General features: G+C 37.8%; 2 protein-coding genes across 3 annotated transcripts in view; one reads left to right on the forward strand and one right to left on the reverse strand.

The window, feature by feature from the left end:
• The first annotated feature begins 676 nt into the window (after window positions 1–676).
• Window positions 677–23419, forward strand: part of rpl6 (ribosomal protein L6) — a 38906-nt gene continuing 16163 nt past the window's right edge. Inside the window, exons 1-6 of one of the 2 annotated variants that reach the window (XM_051903673.1) lie at window positions 677–823; window positions 904–1002; window positions 3691–3834; window positions 4199–4247; window positions 5804–5988; window positions 6092–6272. In XM_051903673.1, the coding sequence (XP_051759633.1) occupies window positions 677–823; window positions 904–1002; window positions 3691–3834; window positions 4199–4247; window positions 5804–5988; window positions 6092–6244 (777 nt within the window). In that variant the 3' untranslated portion in view covers window positions 6245–6272. Of the gene's footprint in view, window positions 824–903; window positions 1003–3690; window positions 3835–4198; window positions 4248–5803; window positions 5989–6091; window positions 6273–23419 lie in introns of those variants that run through there. The other variant, XM_051903674.1, reaches the window with a different exon arrangement.
• On the reverse strand, window positions 7090–10490 carry dynll1 (dynein, light chain, LC8-type 1). Its single transcript, XM_051903683.1, has 3 exons — window positions 10298–10490; window positions 9410–9548; window positions 7090–7481 (listed from the first exon to the last, which is right to left on the reverse strand). The coding sequence occupies exons 2-3, from the start codon at window positions 9539–9541 to the stop codon at window positions 7344–7346; spliced, it is 270 nt and encodes an 89-aa protein (XP_051759643.1). The 5' UTR covers window positions 9542–9548; window positions 10298–10490; the 3' UTR covers window positions 7090–7343.

Genomic DNA, 23419 nt, shown 5'->3' on the forward strand with positions numbered 1-23419 from the left:
ACGTTGAGTTACTGCAGGAACACCATGCTGAAGAGCTCAAGATATATATATATATATATATATATATATATTATATATATATATATATATATATATATATGAGGGTTCTTTATTATTGTGGTGTCCATTGATTTAACAAGTTGCATGATCAACAGTCTAACTTATATGCAGCAATTCAGATATACTTCATGTTAATTACGGTCTAATTTAGGGGCCCTACTATATTTGTGAAAAGAATTAGTAAAATAGCTGTGCTTATGTTGATGTCATGTGAAAAATTATTTATATATATATATATATATATATATATATATATATATATATAAATAATTTTTCACATGACATCAACATAAGCACAGCTATTTTACTAATTCTTTTCACAAATATAGTAGGGCCCCTAAATTAGACCGTAATTAACATGAAGTATATCTGAATTGCTGCATATAAGTTAGACTGTTGATCATGCAACTTGTTAAATCAATGGACACCACAATAATAAAGAACCCTCATATATATATATATATATATATATATAATATATATATATATATATATATATATATATATATATAACTAAATTGACAATCATTTCAGAGCATAACTATTGTCTGATGTATGTTATTAATCTTTAAAATCTTTGTATGCATGCATATTTTAACAACTCTTATTTTCTCAGATGGCTGAGGGCGATAAGAAGAAGGTTGCCCGTAAACATTGCAGCCGTAACCCTGTGCTGGTCAGGGGCATCGGCCGCTATTCCCGCTCTGCCATGTACGCTCGGCGAGCCATGTACAAGAAGAAGACTAAAGCTCCTGTGACGAAGGTGAGAGTTTGCTGCTCTCTGCTCCAGGATCAGTCTCACCCCATCATTAGCTGTTTTCTAAATCTGTCTTGATGTTTCAGGTTGAAAAGAAAATAAAGGAAAAGGCACCCAGCACCGTCATCAAGACTGTCGGTGGAGATAAAAATGGAGGCAACCGTGTTGTCAAACTGCGCAAAATGGTGAGAATTGGGGCCAGAATTGGTTGTTTTTTGTTTTTAATATGAGCATAACCATTTTAAAATGGTTTTGTATTCGTCCATTTTGATCCTCAGGGCTTTACGCCTGATGTTCAGGATATATATATATATATATATATATATATATATATATATATATATATATATATATATATATTATATATATATATATTATATATATATATATTATATTAGAGTTATAATTGTCTTACATTTAGTCTTATGGAAGATTGTTTCCTCCTTGCAATAAAAAAGGTAATTGCTACTTTTTCTCACAATTCTGACTTTATAACACAATTCTGAGGAAAAAAGTCAGAATTGTGAGATATAAACAATTCTGAGGTAGTGTTGTCAAAAGTACTGGTACTTCGGTACCAAGTCGGTACTGAAATTTTGAAAATGTGACGATACTAGCATTTCTGTAGTACTGGGAGTAACGAGTGTCCGGGTATATTCGGTACCCACTGATAGGGCTGTGCCAGTATTTTACATGAATATGACACGAGTGGAGCACAAAGCTTTGTTTACAGAAGAAATAGGCAAATAGGTTAGCAATTAAATGTGACATCGCAGCCATGGAAACATTTGTTCATGCCGAATGAGAGAGGTACGTGAGTCCATAAATTTAAGCTTTGTATTCTGTTCTGCGAATCGCGATCTGGTCACCCGATTAGCAGAGAATTTAACAATATTCCATTAGTTATTCCACTGAACATAGAATCTCTGTTTCTTTTCCCAAATCTTCACTCAGGGGATTATAAACATTTCTTCCTTTCGTTCGCTTTTAATTAGGCTTATTATATTTGCATTCTTTACTGTGGTAAAGTAGAAAAACACCGTAGGACAGAAACCTTTTTGCTTGCACGTCAATTTCTATTTAACTCAGTTTGTGCTTGTTATTAGACTTTATAAGGCACGTCAAGTTTATTTGTATAGCGCGTTTCACACACACCGGTGATTTTTAGTTTTGCTTTCCCTGGCAGCGCTAAATCAAATATAGCCTGAATGTCTGAAGATGAAACTCGCTCTTCAGACCTTTCAGGTCAGGAGATAACATGAAGATATTATTAAAGAGATGGTCACTTTCCTGCTCGTGTCCCTCATCCCTCAAACGCAGAGCAGCTATATGACGCATCTTAGGGTACTATTATTTACTGATATTTATTTCATAGTTTTAGAGGCTGTAGTGTGTCGTTTCACTGACGGAATAGCTCAAACACGCACGTCTGTTTCAAAATGGATGTTTGAGCATTTGTTTATTTCATGATTTATTTCATTGAGGTATATATGTACACAAACATACACACACACACGCTTCAAATATTTATATGTATGACTACCGTCATATTTAATGTTTTTAAAAATAGGCTACTTAAAATAGTAAAATGGTTCCGACAGATTGTCCTGTGGTATCGAAATTGGTACCAAGAACCGTAAAGTTTAAATGGAATTTTGGTACCATGATGACACTATTCTGAGGGGGGTAAAAAGTGTTTCTTCCCTCTCAGAATTGGACATTTTAACTCGCAATTGTGAGTTTCTTAATTCTGAGAAAAATCAGAATTGCGCAATAGTCGCAATTACCTTTTAAATTTTCATTCTGTGGTGGAAACAAGCTTCCATATAGTCTTTCCTGTATTTCACACACCAAATTGTTTATACCTGTTGCAGAATAGGCCATTCCAGAATGAGGCACAAGTTTTTAATACTAGAAGATCCACCAAAATGTTCTTACTGTCAAAACTCTTTATCATTGAAACATGTTTTATTAAGTCTGTGAGAAACTTGTTTTCAGTTAATGCTTTTGAAGTTTTTAAAAGTTAAACCAAATATAGTTTGAGTTTTTAGGAAAAAATTAACACTTGATTTTAGTTTTATCATAAATTTTTCTCGTCATAAAGATGGCCACAGAAGCTGGCATGGTGTTAAAAAAACAAACAAATCTCACATTCTTTTAGGAGATTCACCCATTGAATCTCACATTCAATGGGTGTGCATTGAAAATGCACACCCATTGATGTACTATTGCAGCATGAAAGTTGTGCCAGTATGAACTTGAGTAATATTTGCTGAAATTGAAATATGTTTCATAAATTTTGTTTTAAGTTCAAAGTTTGGTAATGAGTTCAAAGAAATTTAATTCTGTCCATTGATTTTTAAAGAGTTGATGTTAGTAATTTGCAGATTATATGCTCTAATTTCATATGAGATATTCAATTAAAATTTATCTTGAATTTTAAGTGTTTATTTAATAAACACAAAGTGGGGAAACTTGTGCATTCATTCCTTGAAGTTATTGATCAGATACAACATTTTACTTATAGAAACCCTTTTCTTAATGCAAAAATATGCAGATTTGGAGTGTTTGGCCAATTCAGTCATGGCAGCTGAAATAGCACCATATTTAATTTGACAGAAATGAAAATGAGGCTGTGAGGGAGAGAATACAGTGTTCAATAGCTTGTACTGTTGTTTGACAATATACATTGTTCAGCTGATGAAAAGTAGAAATCTCTATAAAAGTTGTGAAAATTGTGATTTAGGACATTTATACAGTGTGTGCCATCGTAATCCCCAATGCATTAAATTCAATATGGCGTCTAATCTGCCTAAGGTCTATTGCTTTTACCACATTCATGTTCACATCTCTTTCCCGTGTTCTGTGTCCAGCCCCGTTACTACCCCACAGAAGATGTGCGCCGTAAGCTGCGGAGTCATGGCATCAAGCCCTTCTGTCAGCACCGGAGGAAACTGCGCAAATCCATCACCCCTGGAACGGTCCTGATCCTGCTGACCGGACGCCACCGTGGAAAGGTACAGGTTCTCAATCTACAAACGGGAATATTGTGCTCAAGTGCGTCATTTAACTAGTCACTTGTTTCCCACTCCAAGCAGGGAAATCTTTCTTGAATCTCAGCTCACTTTAGTTTCAAATCTCGGAATTGAATACCCAAAACATAGCTGTTCTTCGTACATACATGTATAGCAAATCAATGGGTGAAACGCCTACATGCAAAACACCGCGACCTGCGCGGATGCTCTGCTCCCACACAAACACTCCTGTTCGCTTTACTCTGCTGAATTGGGGTGACAAGTTGCACTTGATATTTGAATTGCAAAAGAGGTTCAGATGAGGACGTCAGCAGCTGTTTAACTGTGAATGTTTCTTCTTCTGCAGCGTGTGGTCTTCCTCAAGCAGCTGGACAGCGGCCTCCTCCTCGTCACCGGTGAGTGAGCAGCGTCTGTTTGCTGGATGGATGGAGTTGATTTTCTCTAGATGTGGGGTTGAGCTGCACCGTATAGTGAAATAAAATCAATATGGCTTGGTGTGATTAAATCATGCAGGCTGCAATTTTGAGGTTTTAGAGTGAAGTGTGTCATTTATGCACGTGTAGTTTGTAAAAGTGTTTCAGAATCTCTGTTCATTTACTGTGATTGATGCCGTGAGCTGCACGCATGTAAATGATCATACAACAGCACCAGTGTTGCCAAGTCTGCGGTTTTCACACGGAATTGGGCTACTTTTACACTGTCGCTGCAGGTTGTTTTTCATGTCCGCGAGTTGAAGTAACTCCAAATAACATTTAGCCTGGAATGCGTTTTAGTTTTGAGTAGCAATTGGGCGGGTTTTGTTGTGAAAACCTGGCAACCCTGAGCAGCACTTTTATATTTATATCAAAATAAAATCTTGATGCTATATGGTTTGAAAACACTAGTATGGAAGAAATACTAGTATATCATTATTAGTATTGTAATTAGTAAAAATACTAGTATTTAAGTATTCTACAGTAAAACTTTACAGTACGATTAGTATAACAATGCATTTCTTATCAGAGAGAGATATATATATATATATATATATATATATATATATATATATATATATATATATATATATATATATATATATATATATATATAAAATTTTGTTTTGTTTTTTTGAATTGGTCAAAAAGTGTGAATGTGGCCTAGTATTAACATCCAAAGTTTCTTCGCTCTTGTTTGGTTTGATTAAAATGAACCCTGGTGCGATTGCTCTGTTAGTGTGGTTCATTTGAATAAGTGTGAACGCTGCCTTCCAAACCCTGGTATGCATTTGAACCGCACCAGAATTTGTTTAAAACCGGACTGAGACGCATCTTTTCAGCAGTCTCATTCCGCTTTGGTGCGGTTCGACTAAAATATGAACGCAACACAGACCAAAGACATGTAAACAAACCAAAAACAGGACGTCGTCACAATATGCGACCCTAAAAAGTAATAAAATAGGTTTTTTTTTTTGTCATTGTCACTTAACACAAGCTCTTCACAAGTTTTCAGCTGGTCAAAATACCATATGTTGGCTACGCACATACAACAAGCACATTTATCCCAGCACACAGCATTGTTTGGATGTTAAGTAAGCTCCATCACAAACGTCATAAAATCCGACTAATCAGGTTGTGAATGCGTCTCTATGCCTTTACTGTTAAAATGTGAACACCAAGTGGACCAGGACTAAGTGTTTTTTTGTTTTTTATCTGAATCAAGCAAACCAAAGGGAACCGAACTACAAGTGTGAACACACCCCTTTTTTTATACATTTTGTATGCAGATGAACTCCCTAACAAAATCACCCCAATCATTCTAAAATGACTAATAGTTATTAAGTTGTAACTTCCTCCATATCACAGAAAACAAAACCTCGCAATGTCACTCCCCCCTCCCCCCCAGTGTTGTGCAGCTCTGTCGAGTTTCAGTTTGAGGGCGTGAATAATTGATCGCCGGCTCTTGTCTCTCTCAGGTCCTCTGGCTGTGAACCGAGTGCCTCTGCGTAGAGCTCACCAGAAGTTCTGCATTGCCACAAACACCAAGGTGGACATCTCTGGCGTCAAGATCCCCAGAACGCTGACCGATGCTTACTTTAAGAAGAAGAAGCTGAGGAAACCCAAGCACCAGGAGGGTGAAATCTTTGACACAGAGAAGGAGGTAAAACACTCTCTCCGGCTTCTTTTGCAGGGCTCTAGATGGAGAATTTTGGCCGAGGTTGAGAATTGAGTTTTCTGATGTATTTGTTTTGTGGTTTTTGCAGAAGTACCAGTTGACGGAGCAGCGCAAGACAGACCAGAAGGCAGTGGATTCTCAGCTGCTTCCTCTGATCAAGCAGGTTCCTCACCTCAGGGAATACCTGCACTCCACATTCTCCCTAACTAATGGAGTCTATCCACACAAACTGGTTTTCTAAAATGCAAATAAAACCTCATCCCAGATCACTTTCTGTGCCTCTTTGTTCCTTGTGTTTTGTTTTGTACCAAGTCATTCTGCATTTTAGTCAGTTTGTGTGAAAGCAGCTTTGCTGGAACGCCATGTTTGAAGTTGCTTTTGAATATGTTAAATAAAATCTGTATAATGTAGTATTCTAAAAATAGCTTCGCAAATGTTCCATTGCAGTCAGCTTAAAATTAGTAAATTGTTATGAGCAGTGGCACTTTTGAGTTTTTAAATCAGCATTCATCTTTAGTGTCTATTTTTAGGTTTAATGGTGTGTACACCAGTATTGTTAGGTAAAATCTTGTTTATTAATGCATGTTGACAAGTCAATGTTTCCATCAACCTATTTTTCCTAATGAGTTATGCCTAGCTTGTGTAATTCTTATTGTTCATGTCCCATAAGATGCACAACTTGAATCAAATGTAACTTTTAAGCTTAAGTTTGTTGAATGTAAGTGTTGGACTTGATGAGCAAATCCATCCACAGCAGATTACAAAGATGTTTGTGATTTTTAGACCGCAGTGGAGGTCTGTATTTAGAAGAACAATCGTGCAGTGATCACAGTAGCTTAGCATGTTTAAATTATTCAAGTGAATATAATATAAATGCAAAAAAATCAATATTAACATGCTAAAAACAAAATCCAAGAATTTATATTTCTCTTTACCCCTCTCAGTAACAATTGTTCCTATTTCTGTTTTGAGAACTTAAATTCGTGTTGGGCAATGGACTCGAAAAGGTTGAGAACCAATGATTCGACACCAGTCCCATCTGACACCATCTTAAGATTCTGCACCATAAACCTTCAGACATGAAACTCCAGGCGAACAGCCAAACCATTTTGCTTTAATTAAAAAAACGGAGGTGACATAAAACGCTCAAACCGTGTATAGAAAACAAAAATAAATACAATTGTTTCTTTATGGCATCTCCCTCTCACATGGCCGTTTTCTAAACAATAATCAGAATGAAAGGAGAAGCAGCCAAGAGAAGGCAGGTCCCAGTACAGGAATGGTTAGCCTCGTCAGTACAGTCAGTTCGTTAATGGTCTGTTAAAGTGTGTTCCCGTCGCTCAGCCCGATTTGAAGAGCAGGATGGCCACCTGACCCAGGTAGAAGTAGATGAAATGTTTGGTCTCGTGGGTCACGTAACTGCCGAAGTTCCTTCCCACGATGCAATGCCAGGTGGGGTTGTACTTTTTGTCAAACTCCTGCGTGGAAAGAATACATTTAAAGTCAATATGAAATGCTGTTCACAACCCATTCACTCAAAGACACAACTTTATACAATTTCTTTGGAAGGGAGGGGTTGAAAAAGAAAAAAAGCAAAGATGCATTGCAATATTTGGGATTTATAACCAACGAATCATGCACAATAAGACCAAAAATATTCAGTAAACATTGATTTTGGGTTGACATCACCAATAACCTGATAATATGAGCACATCTTCACTGCTAATAATAAGCCTTAGAGTCAAAAACATCTATATTTGGTTAAGCAATGATACTGAAATATCTGAAACTGTTCCAGTACTCATTTTCTGCAGTGTCAATACACAAATACCAGCTGTGTGATCTCACTCTCTCTTCTTTTAGACTGGTGAAGTGACGCACCTCTTCTCCTCTCACTCACTCGTCTCATTCGCTCTGGTTAAATAAGGCTTGTATTGTGCATAATTTTACTTCCCGCAGGTTTCGCACGCACACCACTGATTTATATGTGTCGCGCAAATAAAGCTGCCTCTCAAACAGCTCGCGAGTGCCAAATTGAGTTCTTTTTCATGGTTTATTGCGCTTAAACGGTCAAATAGACACAAAATGATGTCAAAATGCCCATCTTGTCGTGTATTCAGGTAATTAGTTTTGGAACATAAATAGTTAAGAAAAAAAACACGTTGTGTAACAGTATATTGGATCGGCGCATAAGCTCTTAAAGTGACAGCAGCCTAATAAACCTGCTACCTTAAGGTACATTTCCACAACGATGTACTAAAAATAGAAAATTTTTCCCTTTTTTTTCGTGTACAGATGACACCATCATTAAAACGGATCCGCTAAAACGACTAAAAACGCTGTATTCTGCTGCCAGGCTAGTAGATGGCGATGTCACTTTGTAAAGAAATGCTACACGCCTATAGACTGAAGACGTAATAGTACTTTGTAGTTTACACGGAGACGATAACATATCCTTCTCAAAAACTTGCACTGTGAAACCTGTTTTCAAAAGTTTGCTTTTTCAAGTCCCCAAAATGCCATTTTTGTGTAAATGAACGGCCAAAACACATAAAAAGTTTGACATATTTAGTTGTGTAAACTGCCCCTTAATTGTAAGTGTATTTAATATTTACAATTAAGAATGTCTAGTTATTTTACACCCGATTACTCTAGTATTTCCTACCTAAATACTACTGTTAGAGACACTTGACACTTATCTCTTTTTATTCTGTTGTATTTATTTGTGCTATCATTTGCAATTTGTTTATTTGTTCTTTGTTTACTTTCCTTTTTTGTGTAAATTTAGTTCAAAGATTCGACTAAAGCCTCCCTGTTAGGGATGCACAATATATCGGCCACAATATCGGTATCATATGTTCATTTTTAATGTTATCGTTATCAGCCAGGTAAGAAAATTTGGCTGATATATTAAAGCCGATAAATAATGGATGGATTTCCTTCAGCTGAGACACTTGTTCAGATGCACACTGTTCGTAATTATGGTTTTGAATTGCTTAAAATATTATTGAAATCACTTCAGAAAGGAAAATACAGTTAAGTCTGTAATATAGCTACATAATATTATAATTGTGTGCTTGGGACATGGCTTTTAATGCTGAGACTTTTGTTTTTGTAATCAGGCTCTCAAAAATGATATAAAAATCTGGATTTAGATTTATCAGCCAATATATATCGGTTATCGGCTTTCAAATATAAAGAATTATCGGTTATCGGCCAAAATTTTCACATTGGTACATGTGCTGTATGAAAGCTATTTCAACAAAATTATCAAAAAAATAAATAAAAATATCTGTATGGCAGTTATCGAAAATGGTATCGAATATCGATATTTATCAAGGTATCGTATCGAATTTGGAAATTCCAGTATCGCAACAACACTCAAGTCCAACAAACCGGCGTTTACCTTCTTGATATAGGCAGCGATGTCCTTCTCGATGTTGTACTTCTCCAGCGCCTGAGTGGCGCACTCCACAGCGTCCTGCTGCATCTCCTCGGACATGTCCGCATTTTTGATCACGGCCTTTCTGTCAGACATGGTTGTTCTGTAGCCATAAACAGAGAGAGAGCCATTTCATAAGGAATGAATTAATTAAATCTGAGAACAACACCCTCTGACGCACCCTCTTAAGTGCCCATAATGATTTCTGCCCTGCCCCAATCCCACAGTTCTCAAGCATCTGCTGGTGAAACTGGTGAAAGATGGCCAGCCATCAGAGTCAGGGGCGCACCAGCCGGGCAGATGATGGGCGTTATATAATATCAGCACATGAGATGCTCCACAGCCATTATTCCATCTTTATTGCATAACATCACGTGGCATATTTTGCCAGGTTACTGTTGCCATGGACACCTGAACTAAAGCCTGTACTCAGCAACACAGATTTCACCCAACTTATGACACTTATTTTGAAAAAAATTTTCATGTAATTTTAGATGAATTATAATTGATTATTTTTTTTTTTTTAAATAGTAACTTATCAAATTACATGCCTTTTGAGATGCGTATTTTTATTAGTAGAATATAAATGAATGGCGCCATGGTTATTTTTAGAAATGATAAAGACTTCACACCTTTTTATGTTAGGTGAAAGACTTTTGCATCCTTTTATTTATATTCTGATAAATCTTTTTATTATTATAATTTAATTTATGTTTAAGTCCGTAGCTGAATTAAATATAGGTGTGCAGTCAACTAGGTACAATATCGCTTACTCTGAACGAAAAAAAACACCAGATATTTAGTTGTACAGACTAATATGCAGTAGAAACGGATAAATGTAAAAGTTTTTACCTTATTTATGTGCAGATTTCCGGACACAGAAGGAAAATCGACTCACTCGCAGCGCCTGTGATGCTCCCGCTGTGTGCTTGACCAAAGTAATGTAGGTGTGTAACTGCCGTTGGCTCCTCCCACTCTGCTTTTCCATTGACTGTCGCTGCCAGGCCCGGCTCTGTGATTGGTCAGCTCTGCAAGTGTCTCGCTGCAATGTGTCCCTGCATTTTATTTCAGACCGTCATGCCTTGCGTTCAAGACGCTTCGCTGGTCTCCACAGCAACAGAGAGGGAATTCTCCGGAAGAAGGGCGGGAGAAATGTAGAAATGTGATCGTGGAGATGTTTATTCTTAACCAAAGTTTGAAATTATTTATTTTCATAAATATATAAATATTAAAAAAAAACAAATTTGAGGTGAAAAGTTATTCGCAGCAGAGAAATGAAACTGCAAAAATGTATTATAAGCCCAATGTAATTATTAAATAATTAATTTAATCAAAAAAACTATAGTGTTCATCTTGAAATATTACTAACAATATCAAAGTTATTCGTACATTTACTTTATAAACTATCTGTAAAGATTTCACAGCAGAAAAACACATGAAGGTGGATGTTTTATTAATTATGTGGATCAAATATATTGTGTTAGAACTGTTGCTGAACCTCAGTCAGTTCTGAAGAGCAAAATGTCTTTGTCGCCAACAGAGAAGTTGATATAACTGTATGGTCTGTGTGTCACGCTGTAACCAGAGCTCCCTATAATACAGTGCCAGGTGTTCCCATGCTTTCTGTTAAACTCCTGTAAGGAAAGACACAGTATTAATGTTCCACAAACTCACATCAACAAAAACACTCAATCAAAAAACAAAAAAACAGCACATTTTCACAATACTGAAACAACTGCATTTCACTAAGTCTCTCAGTAAAACTCTAGAACTGACCGTCTTGATGTAGCGAGCAATGTCATTATCCACTGTGTACATATTCACAGCCAGAAGAGCGACCTGAAGAACCTCACGCTGCATCTCTTCACTCATCTCTGATTTATTGATCTCCATCGATGTCTTCGACATGGTTGATCTGCAGCTGTAAACACAGATTCTGTTTTAATGAGCAAGTATAATAATATTAAACAGATTTTTTGTAAACAACTCTTCATCATGAAGTCTTATGAGCAGGAATTGTTGACCCATGACACTATTATCAGATGCAACCAAACTTTAATACCACAAGCCGTAACTGTGGAGTAGTATTAACAATAGTTTGGGGTCGGTATGTTTCATGTTTTTGAAAGAGTCTCTTCTGCTCAACAAGGCTGCGTTTATCTCATCCAAAATACAGGAAAACACTGATGTAAAACCTGAACTGAAATATCAATCAGACTACAGAAGGCTTGAAGTGTATTGTGTGTGACATGTTTTACAGCAAAGTTTTGATCATGTTGATATATACAGTATAACGTGATACTGTAGGGTTTAGATTTAATATGTTTTTGGAAACTGATACAAATTTTCAGGATTCTTTGACTTTTGTAACATTTTAAATATCTTTACTGTTACTTTTGATCAATTTATATATATATATATATTATATATAAAGGAAAATTCTTACCTTTTTTATGTGGTGATTGATGATTCTCTCAGTGTGTGTGACGCTTCAGATGTGTTTGACCAGAACTAATGTGAAAGTGTATCTGACTCCACCTGTTCCTGCTACATCAAAACCTGACCAGATCTCACGTGACAACATTTCCAACATTACAAAACTGAACTGCAAAAATAATGACCAGTTGTAAACATACAGAAATCTATTTGTTGCATAAATAAAAGATACAAATTGAAGTAATACGGTTGCAGCAACATTAGTCATCAAAACCTACAGACAAACGTGAAACTATTTATTGCAGTTTTACATTCATTAAATTACAAACCCGATTCCAAAAAAGTTGGGACACTGTACAAATTGTGAATAAAAAAGGAATGCAATAATTTACAAATCTCATAACCTTATATTTTATTCACAATAGAATATAGATAACATATCAAATGTTGAAAGTGAGACATTTTGAAATGTCATGCCAAATATTGGCTCATTTTGGATTTCATGAGAGCTACACATTCCAAAAAAGTTGGGACAGGTAGCAATAAGAGGCCGGAAAAGTTAAATGTACATATAAGGAACAGCTGGAGGACCAATTTGCAACTTATTAGGTCAATTGGCAACATGATTGGGTATAAAAAGAGCCTCTCAGAGTGGCAGTGTCTCTCAGAAGTCAAGATGGGCAGAGGATCACCAATTCCCCCAATGCTGCGGCGAAAAATAGTGGAGCAATATCAGAAAGGAGTTTCTCAGAGAAAAATTGCAAAGAGTTTGAAGTTATCATCATCTACAGTGCAAAATATCATCCAAAGATTCAGAGAATCTGGAACAATCTCTGTGCGTAAGGGTCAAGGCCGGAAAACCATACTGGATGCCTGTGATCTTCGGGCCCTTAGACGGCACTGCATCACATACAGGAATGCTACTGTAATGGAAATCACAACATGGGCTCAAGAATACTTCCAGAAAACATTGTCGGTGAACACAATCCACCGTGCCATTCGCCGTTGCCGGCTAAAACTCTATAGGTCATAAAAGAAGCCATATCTAAACATGATCCAGAAGCACAGGCGTTTTCTCTGGGCCAAGGCTCATTTAAAATGGACTGTGGCAAAGTGGAAAACTGTTCTGTGGTCAGACGAATCAAAATTTGAAGTTCTTTTTGGAAAACTGGGACGCCATGTCATCCGGACTAAAGAGGACAAGGACAGCCCAAGTTGTTATCAGCGCTCAGTTCAGAAGCCTGCATCTCTGATGGTATGGGGTTGCATGAGTGCGTGTGGCATGGGCAGCTTACACATCTGGAAAGGCACCATCAATGCTGAAAGGTATATCCAAGTTCTAGAACAACATATGATCCCATCCAGACGTTGTCTCTTTCAGGGAAGACCTTGCATTTTCCAACATGATGCCAGACCACATACTGCATCAATTACAACATCATGGCTAGAGCTTTTAAACATAAAGCTAGAGATATTCTTGCAGATTCATCTCATCCATGATTCCTTCTGGTGTGATTTGGCTTTTAAACTTGTAAGATGTCAGAATGTTGTGTTTGTTTGTGTATTGTTTATTGTGTTTTGTACCACATGTTTACAAATTTTACAAAAATCATCCTTTTGGCTTATAATCAACTTTGAACTTTGAACTTAATAATCAAATAGATTTAGTGTTCATCTTGAGTTATGACTAACAATATCAAAATCATTCTTACATTTACTTTATAAAATCAGTAAAGATTTCACAGCAGAAAGACACATGAACCATGAACTGAAGGAGATGTTTTATTAATTATGTGGCTAAAATAAATTGTGTTAAATAAACTGTTAATAAACCATTAATAAACCCTTGCTGACCCTCAGTCAGTTCTGAAGAGCAAAATGTCTTTTTTGCCAACAGAGAAGTTGATATAACTGTTCTGTTTACTGTTCACGCAGTAACCAGAGCACCCCATAATGCAGTGCCAGGAGCGTCCATGCTTTCTCTGAAACTCCTGTAAGGAAAGACACAGTATTAATGTTATACAAGCTCACATCAACAAAAACACTCAATCTCCACCATCAAGCTCCTGATAAAAATCAGAGCACATTTTCACAATACTGAATAAACTGTATTTCACTAAGACATTCCAGTCTCTCAGTAAAACTCTAGAACTGACCTTCACGATGTAGTTAGCAATGTCATTATCCTCTGTGTACATATTCACAGCCAGAAGAGCGACCTGAAGAACCTCACGCTGCATCTCTTCACTCATCTCTGATTTAAAGATCTTTATCGATGTTTTCGGCATGGTTGATCTGCAGCTGTAAACACAGATTCTGTTTTAATGAGCAAGTATAATAGTATTAAACAGGACAGAATCTGGAGATGAACACATTTGTTTGTGACGGTCCAACAACTCTTCAGACTGAAGTCCAGCTGCTGCCTGTTACAGGTGAGGCTCCCTCTCTGCTTCCTCCGGATCATCAGAGGGAGCTCTCACCAGCATATTGACTGTAGAATATCTGACTCCATTTCCCATAGGCCCTCATACCTGGAGGCTGGGACTGATTGCACACACCTGCTGGTCATCACACACACACTATTTAAGCACACCACGCACACACCACCCTGTACTGTTTGACTCTGACCAAAATAAAGCTGCAGATGGATTCTCACTCCGCTGACTCTGCGTTACAATGCCATTTATGAGTAGGAATTGTTGGTCCATGACACTATTAACAGATTTAACCAAACTTTAATGCCACAAGTTGTAAGTGTGGAGTAGTATTAACAAAATTTAACTCTGAACAATTATTTGTACAATTATACTAAAAGACTTTTACTTGATTAAGTCTAAACTATCATTCAGACGACATATATATATATATATATATATATATATATATATATATATATTTATTTATACAGTATAACAAATGTGATATTGTAGGGTTTATAAGTTTAATATGTTTTTGGAAACTGTGATACAAATTTTCATGATTCTTTGATGAATAGAAAGTTCAAAAGAACAGAATTTATTAGAAATATAATCTTTTGTAACATTATAAATGTATTTACTGTGACTTTTGATCAATTTAATGCACTCTTGCTAAATTAAACTATTCTTTAAAAAATGTACTAAGCCACATTTCTTAAAACATATATATATATATACACACACACACACTGTATATATATATATATATATATATATAGAGAGAGAGAGAGAGAGAGAGGGGAAAATTTTTACATGGTGTCTTACCTTATTTATGTGGTGATTATATGATGACTCTCAGTGTGTGTGACGCTTCAGACGTGTTTGACCAGATCTAATGTAAGTGTATCTGACTCCACCTGTTCCTGCATCACAACCTGAACAGATCTCACTTGACATTTCCAACATTACAAAACTGAACTGCAAAAATAATGACCGTTTCTAAACATCAGAAAATCTAACCAAAGCATGTGGGACACCTTAAGAACATGTTTTTTTTTGTTTTGTTTTGTTTTTTTTATTGCATACATAAATGATACAAATTGATGTAATACTATCACCTCATCAGACACATGAAGCAGCAACATCATTACAGCCATCAAAACCTACAGACAAACATCAAACTATTTATTGCAGGTTTACATTCATTAAATTATGTGAAATTAGCACCTCATTATGATTGTCACTTATATTCTGTGTAAAGACTGTGTAAATATGAAGGGTTTGAACTGAAAGTAAAACCAAAACTATTTGTGTGAATTGAAGAACAAGTAGTAAATTTTTAACTCATATCAAAACAGGTGAATGACAGGATCAAACACACCCATGACAAAGATCAGTTCTGAACATTTGATAAACACTACTGTCTCAGGACATCTGTGCTTTAAACCAGCTTCAAAGTTCAAACTTCACAGACAGACGAGTCATGACAAAGTACATTTTGTGTTTAATGATTTAACAATATAATTCTTTCAAACTCACTATTCCAATATACATTAATGGACAGAGAAAATACAAATTGACCCAAAACTAAAAAAAGAAAAGTCAGCGTTCACAAAAATGTCATGGCTTTTAAATGACAGCATTTCTGTTCATATTTCCATTTTATGGTTCTCACAATACAGTTATAACGCAACAGGCCATAAAAACATTAAATAACAATGATAAACATTACCAGTCATAACATTTTTTCCAATTAACTTCTTTTCAGACATTTCTACTGAACAAATGTTTGCTGCTATATTTTCTCTGTATTGGCATGCCTGTGACATCAGTTCTCTCTCTCACCTCCCTCTTGAATTTAAGGGGTCGTGAATTGAGAAATCAACTTTTCCTTGAGCTTTTTATATATAAGAGGTCATTGTACTATAAGAATATCCTGTAAGTTTCAGAACTAAAAACTTCCTTGTTAGTCCAATAAAAGCTTTTATTGACACCAGACCCAGCGAACGACTTATCGCTCAACTTCATTTTGTTTTTGTTAGTAGGATGAAAATAATCTGTTATTTAAACGGTGATTAAATTAGGTATAGAAAGCAATCAAGGAACACTCCCTTTGCAATCGCTGGAGCTGTCAATCAAACAGAGCGAGTTTATCAGTGACTGAGTTCTAGACTCGCCCCAAAACTCCCGTTTTATTCAACAAATCTCTGTAATGCTTTTGCACTGTTAGTTATGATGAAAGTATTCGTTAGTGTGCAGAAATTGACTTGCAATGACGAGATCACTGCTTTCATGTGCTGAACAACGTGTCTGTGATCGACTACAATGTTCATCACTGCAACCTTTCATGCCACGATCTAAATAAATGCCATAGATTTAAGTTTAATGCTTTTCACGTTTAGTTAACCTTGAGAACTGTAATAGTAAAAACTTGCTAAAAGTTTTTGAGAGAGTAATACTTAGCTATTTCATAGTCAAAGATGTCAGCCAATCACAGCAGTGGGCGTTTACACTGAAGTCTCACAGAGACACGCCCCTTAAACAGAGCGTTCAAACCAGTGTCTAAAATCAGGGTAGGAAAAATGCCTTTCTAAATTATGACCATTTTTGATGTAAAAAGCATACTAACATTATAAATGCACCCCAGGAAACATTGTAAAACAAGTCAAGTAAAGTCAAACAGCAAAAATATGAAATTTGGTGAAAATAAGAAAATATGACTAACAATATAAAAGTTTTTCTTATGTTTACTTTATAAAAATCAGTAAAGATTTCACAGCAAAAAGACAGTAACACATGAACCACAATCTGAAGGGGGACGTTTTATTAGTTGTGGATAAATTGTGTTTGAACCGTTGCCGACCCTTAGGCAGCTTTGAAGAGCGCAATCTCGTGGTCGCCAATAGAGAAGTCGAGATAATATTGCTCTGGTGGATCACATGGTAACCAGCACACCCCATAATGCATTGCCAGGTGCCCCCATGCTTTCTCTTAAATTCCTGTAAGGAAAGACACTGAGTGTTTTTGTTGATGTGAGTTTTGGAACCATAATATAATCTCCTCCATCAAGCTCCTGACAAAAAAAAAAAAAAACCTTTTCACAATACTGAATCAACTGCATTTCACCAAGACATTCCAGTCTCTCAGTAAAACTCTAGAACTGACCTTCCTGATGTATTTAGCCATGTCATTTTCCTTTGTGTACATATTCACAGCCAGAACAGCGACCTGAAGAGCGTCCCGCTCCAACTCCTCACTCATCACTGATTTATGGACCTTAACCATTGGCTTAAACCAGGCTGATTCTGCACAGATTCTGTTTAAATGAGCAAGAGTGAAAGTAATTAAACAGGACAGATTCTGGAGATTAACATTTTTTGTGATGGTCCAACAACTATTCAGCATGAAGTCCATTTTACATTTACATTTACATTTATTCATTTGGCAGATGCTTCTATCCAAAGCGACTTACAAGTGAGGAATACAACAAGCGAGTCGTCATGACGAGGCAAATAGACACAAAAAGTGCTCACAATACAAGTTTCAGACATTGCACAGAGTATCATATGCTATAATAGAAAGGGATTAAAGGAAGTGAAAGGATAGGTAATGAAAGGATAGTTTTTTTTTTTTTTTTTAATATGAGGTTAAGTGCTCACGAAAGAGATGAGTTTTCAGCTGTCTTTTGAATATTGCCAGGGATTCTGCATTCCGGATGAAGGCAGGAAGGTCGTTCCACAAGCAAGGAGCAGTGAACGAGAATGTTCTGGAGAGTGATTTTGCACCTCTCTGTGATGGTACCACGAGCCTTCGCTCCTTTAATGAGTGTAGGCTTCTGGTAGGAGTGTAGACTCGTAAGAGTGAGTGGAAGTAGGAGGGTGCAGAGCCTGTGGTAGATCTGTAAGCAAGCGTCAATGCTTTGAATTTGATGTGAGCAGCAAGTGGTAGCCAGTGCAGAGAGATGAAGAGAGGCGTGACATGGGCTCTTTTGGGCTCTTTAAAGGCTCTTTTGGGGTCTTTGCAATGTGGTCTTTAAAGGTCAGTTGGTCATCAAGGATTACTCCAAGATTTCTGGCCGAATTTGATGGGGTAATTGAAGATGTACCTAGCTGGATGGTGAAATGATGCTTTAGAGTTGGATTGGCAGGGAAGACGAGAAGATCAGTCTTTGCCAGGTTGAGCTGCAGATGATGTTCTTTCATCCATGCTGAGATGTCCGCCAGACAGCCTGAGATTCGTGCAGCTACTGTGGGATCATCTGGTTGGAATGAAAGGAAGAGTTGTGTGTCATCAGCATAGCAATGGTAGGAGAAACCATGTGCCTGAATGATGGGACCAAGTGATGTAGTGTATATGGAGAAGAGAAGAGATCCAAGAACTGAACCCTGAGGAACCCCCATGGTTAGTTGATGAGCTTTCGATACCTCCCCTCTCCAGGCAACCCTGAAAGACCTTCCTGTGAGATAGGATTCAAACCAGAGAAGTGGAGTACCTGTGATGCCCAGTGATGACAGGGTGGACAGAAGGATCTGATGATTCACCGTGTCAAAGGCAGATAGATCCAGCAGAATGAGAACTGATGATTGGGAATCAGCCTTTGCAATCTGCAAGGATTCAGTGACCGACAGTAATGTAGTCTCAGTTGAATGGACACTCATGAAACCAGATTGATTGATGTCCAGTTAATTGCTCTGTGAGAGGAAAGATGACACCTGGTTGAAAACAACTTGTTCAAGTGTTTTTGCTATGAATGGTAGGAGAGAAACAGGTCTGTAGCTGTCTACAAGTGAGGTGTTTAATGTGGGTTTTTTAAGCAGTGGGGTTACCTGAGCCTGCTTGAATGTGTCGGGGAAAGTGCCAGTGTGGAGAGATGTGTTGATGATGTGTGCAAGTGCTGGTAAAAGTGTAGGAGCGATGGCTTGTAGAAGGTGTGAGGGAATGGGATCTAGAGGGCAGGTGGTGGGATGACTGGAGAGGAGAAGTTTGGATACTCTTGTCTCAGCGAGGGGAGAGAACGAAGAGAGGAGGTGTGCGGCTGTGGGTGTGGTTGGTCTGAGTTCCTGTGTGTGTGGAGCGGAGAACTGACTGCTGATGGTAGTTGTTTTGTTAGTGAAAAAATTTGCAAAATTATCAGCTGTTAGGGAGGAGGTGGGTGGTGGTGGAGGGGGACAGAGGAGAGAGTTGAATGTTTTGAAAAGTGTGCATGTGTTTGAAGCGCTGTTGATTTTGTTGTGGAAATATGAAGATTTAGCAGCATAAACTTCACCAGAAAAGGATGAGAGCAGAGACTGATAGCTACCTAGGTCAGATTGGTCTTTTGATTTGCGCCATTTTCTCTTTGCAGCCCTGAGTTTGGTCCGATGTTCACGAAGGACATCAGATAACCAGGGGTTAGAGGAGTAGCACGTGCAGGCTTAGATGACAGAGGACAGATACTGTCTAGAGATGAAGTTAAGGTGGAAGTGTCTGTTGCTGTACTCACATCCAGAGATGAGAACTGAGTAGGTGAGGGAAGGGAGGATGATACAGCAGAGGAAAGATGAGAAGAAGAAAGAGATTGCAGGTTTCGTCTGAAGGTAACTGGTAGAGGGGTTGGTGGTGAACAAATAGGGAGTTGTAGATTAAAAGTAATGAAGAAATGATCGGAAATGTTCAGAGGTTTTACTAAAATGTTGCGCATGTAAATAAGGTCAAGTTGGTTGCCAGATTTGTGGGTACTTGTGGTGATGAGACGATTGAAATCAAATGAGGCTAGAAGAGATAGAAAGTCTGAAGCATAAGGCTTCTCTAGATGAATGTTGAAATTGCCAAAAACTACAAGTGGGCTGCCATCCTCTGGGAATGAGGACAGCAGCATGTCCAGTTCCTCTACAAAGGTACCCAGTTGGCCTGGGGGGCGATAAATTACTACAATATGAATTTTGACAGGAATTGAGATTGTAATAACATGAAACTCAAATGAATTGTTGTTGCATAGAAAACAGTGAGTTGAGTATTTCCAATTGTCAGAAATGAGAAGACCTGTGCCTCCACCCCTCCCAGACTGGCGAGGGGTATGAGAGAAAGTGAAGTTGTTAGAGAGAGCAGCAGGGGTTGCTGAGTCCTCTGGATGAATCCAGATCTCAGTCAAGCCCCAGATATTGAGAGTAGATTTAGTAGCAAAGGCTGGAATGAAGTCAGCTTTGTTAACTGCTGACTGACAATTCCATAGACCCACAGAGACAGAGAGAGGAGTATTAGTATTAGAAGAGGAGTAGATAGAACGCAGGTTAGCAGCATTGCGCTGCCTTTTACGTGTGATAGTGGAGCATTGCCGAGAGACAACAGGAATGTATTGAAAGCACATGCTGAGGATGAAGGAAAAGACGAAGTGTGAAAGAAAGGGAAAGGAAGGTACTTAAGTGCCTTACCGGTGTCCTTGTTCGGTGGAGTCGTGTAGGTAGAGTCGCAGGTCTTTACCCGAGTCGGTCTTCACACGAGGAGGCTGAACACGACGGCTGAACGCTTCCGCTGACGCTTCCGCGACAGCTCGCACACACACAATAAATATGCTGCTTATTAACGCGTGATTGAAAACAGCTTTTATGAGCAGGAATTGTTGGTCCATGATACTATTATCAGATGCAACCAAACTTTGATACCACAAGTTGGAAGTGTGGAGTAGTATTAACAAAAGTTTGGGGTTGGTAAGATTTTTTCATTTTTTTGGAAGAAGTGAGGGTTCCCATGCTTCTTTAAAGTACCTGAATTTCAGACACATGGATTCAAGGCCTGGAAAATGTGTGAAAACAAACATAGGTCTTTGAAAGTGCTTGAATTAAACTAAATTGTGTTAGAGTAGAATGGTGCTATTACAAAAATTGGCCTTTATGTGCTCCCAAAGCCAGAACGATACAGCACTACTGAAATAAAGCAGTGTGAGTGGATGGATCGTGATCACAGGCAGCCCTGCATGATGAACCTGTGAGAAGCATGGAGCTATTTAACTACAAACCCGATTCCAAAAAAGTTGGGACACTGTACAAATTGTGAATAAAAAAGGAATGCAATAATTTACAAATCTCATAAACTTATATTTTATTCACAATAGAATATAGATAACATATCAAATGTTGTAAGTGAGACATTTTGAAATGTCATGCCAAATACTGGCTCATTTTGGATTTCATGAGAGCTACACATTCCAAAAAAGTTGGGATAGGTAGCAATAAGAGGCCGGAAAAGTTAAATGTACATATAAGGAACAGCTGGAGGACCAATTTGCAACTTATTAGGTCAATTGGCAACATGATTGGGTATAAAAAGAGCCTCTCAGAGTGGCAGTGTCTCTCAGAAGTCAAGATGGGCAGAGGATCACCAATTCCCCCAATGCTGCGGCGAAAAATAGTGGAGCAATATCAGAAAGGAGTTTCTCAGAGACAAATTGCAAAGAGTTTGAAGTTATCATCATCTACAGTGCAAAATATCATCCAAAGATTCAGAGAATCTGGAACAATCTGGGGCGTAAGGGTCAAGGCCGGAAAACCATACTGGATGCCCGTGATCTTCGGGCCCTTAGACGCCACTGCATCACATACAGGAATGCTACTGTAATGGAAATCACAACATGGGCTCAGGAATACTTCCAGAAAACATTGTCGGTGAACACAATCCACCGTGCCATTCGCCGTTGCCGGCTAAAACTCTATAGGTCAAAAAAGAAGCCATATCTAAACATGATCCAGAAGCGCAGGCGTTTTCTCTGGGCCAAGGCTCATTTAAAATGGACTGTGGCAAAGTGGAAAACTGTTCTGTGGTCAGACGAATCAAAATTTGAAGTTCTTTTTGGAAAACTGGGACGCCATGTCATCCGGACTAAAGAGGACAAGGACAGCCCAAGTTGTTATCAGCGCTCAGTTCAGAAGCCTGCATCTCTGATGGTATGGGGTTGCATGAGTGCGTGTGGCATGGGCAGCTTACACATCTGGAAAGGCACCATCAATGCTGAAAGGTATATCCAAGTTCTAGAACAACATATGCTCCCATCCAGACGTCGTCTCTTTCAGGGAAGACCTTGCATTTTCCAACATGACAATGCCAGACCACATACTGCATCAATTACAACATCATGGCTGCGTAGAAGAAGGATCCGGGTACTGAAATGGCCAGCCTGCAGTCCAGATCTTTCACCCATAGAAAACATTTGGCGCATCATAAAGAGGAAGATGCGACAAAGAAGACCTAAGACAGTTGAGCAACTAGAAGCCTGTATTAGACAAGAATGGGACAACATTCCTATTCCTAAACTTGAGCAACTTGTCTCCTCAGTCCCCAGACGTTTGCAGACTGTTATAAAAAGAAGAGGGGATGCCACACAGTGGTAAACATGGCCTTTTCCCAACTTTTTTGAGATGTGTTGATGCCATGAAATTTAAAATCAACTTATTTTTCCCTTAAAATGATACATTTTCTCAGTTTAAACATTTGATATGTCATCTATATTGTATTCTGAATAAAATATTGAAATTTGAAACTTCCACATCATTGCATTCCTTTTTTATTCACAATTTGTACAGTGTCCCAACTTTTTTGGAATCGGGTTTGTAGCTCAGGGCCAGGGAAGTGCAAGTTTAATGGCTCAGTATAGAGGGTATGCACTGATGTCACTTTCCCGCCAGAACACACCCCCTTAGTCGGACTGAGTGGCAAAACCTACAGACAAACATGAAACTATTTATTGCAGTTTTACATTCATTAAATTATGTGAAATTAGCACCTCATGATTGTCGCTTATATTTTATATAAAGACATATATGAAAGGTTTGAACTGAAACTAAAAACAAAAGTATTTGTGTAAATTGTAGAACAACTAGATTTTTAACGCTCAAATTAAAAGGATGAATGACGGGATCAAACACACACATGACACAGATCAGTTCTCTCACCATCACGTGCACAGCCATTTTGGAGAGCAGGGGCCCAAGTGGATAAAAGGGCACTTCTCATAATTATTTATTTAAAAAAAAAAAATAAACAAAACATTAAATATATTAACACAACTCAATTAATTGTTTCATACTCCACAGATTTCTACAAAATAATCAGTTCATTATGTTCTTTAGTATTCACTAGGTTTAACACG

This window comes from Ctenopharyngodon idella, chromosome 8 (genome assembly GCF_019924925.1).
Source record: "Ctenopharyngodon idella isolate HZGC_01 chromosome 8, HZGC01, whole genome shotgun sequence".
Taxonomy (NCBI): Eukaryota; Metazoa; Chordata; class Actinopteri; order Cypriniformes; family Xenocyprididae; genus Ctenopharyngodon; species Ctenopharyngodon idella.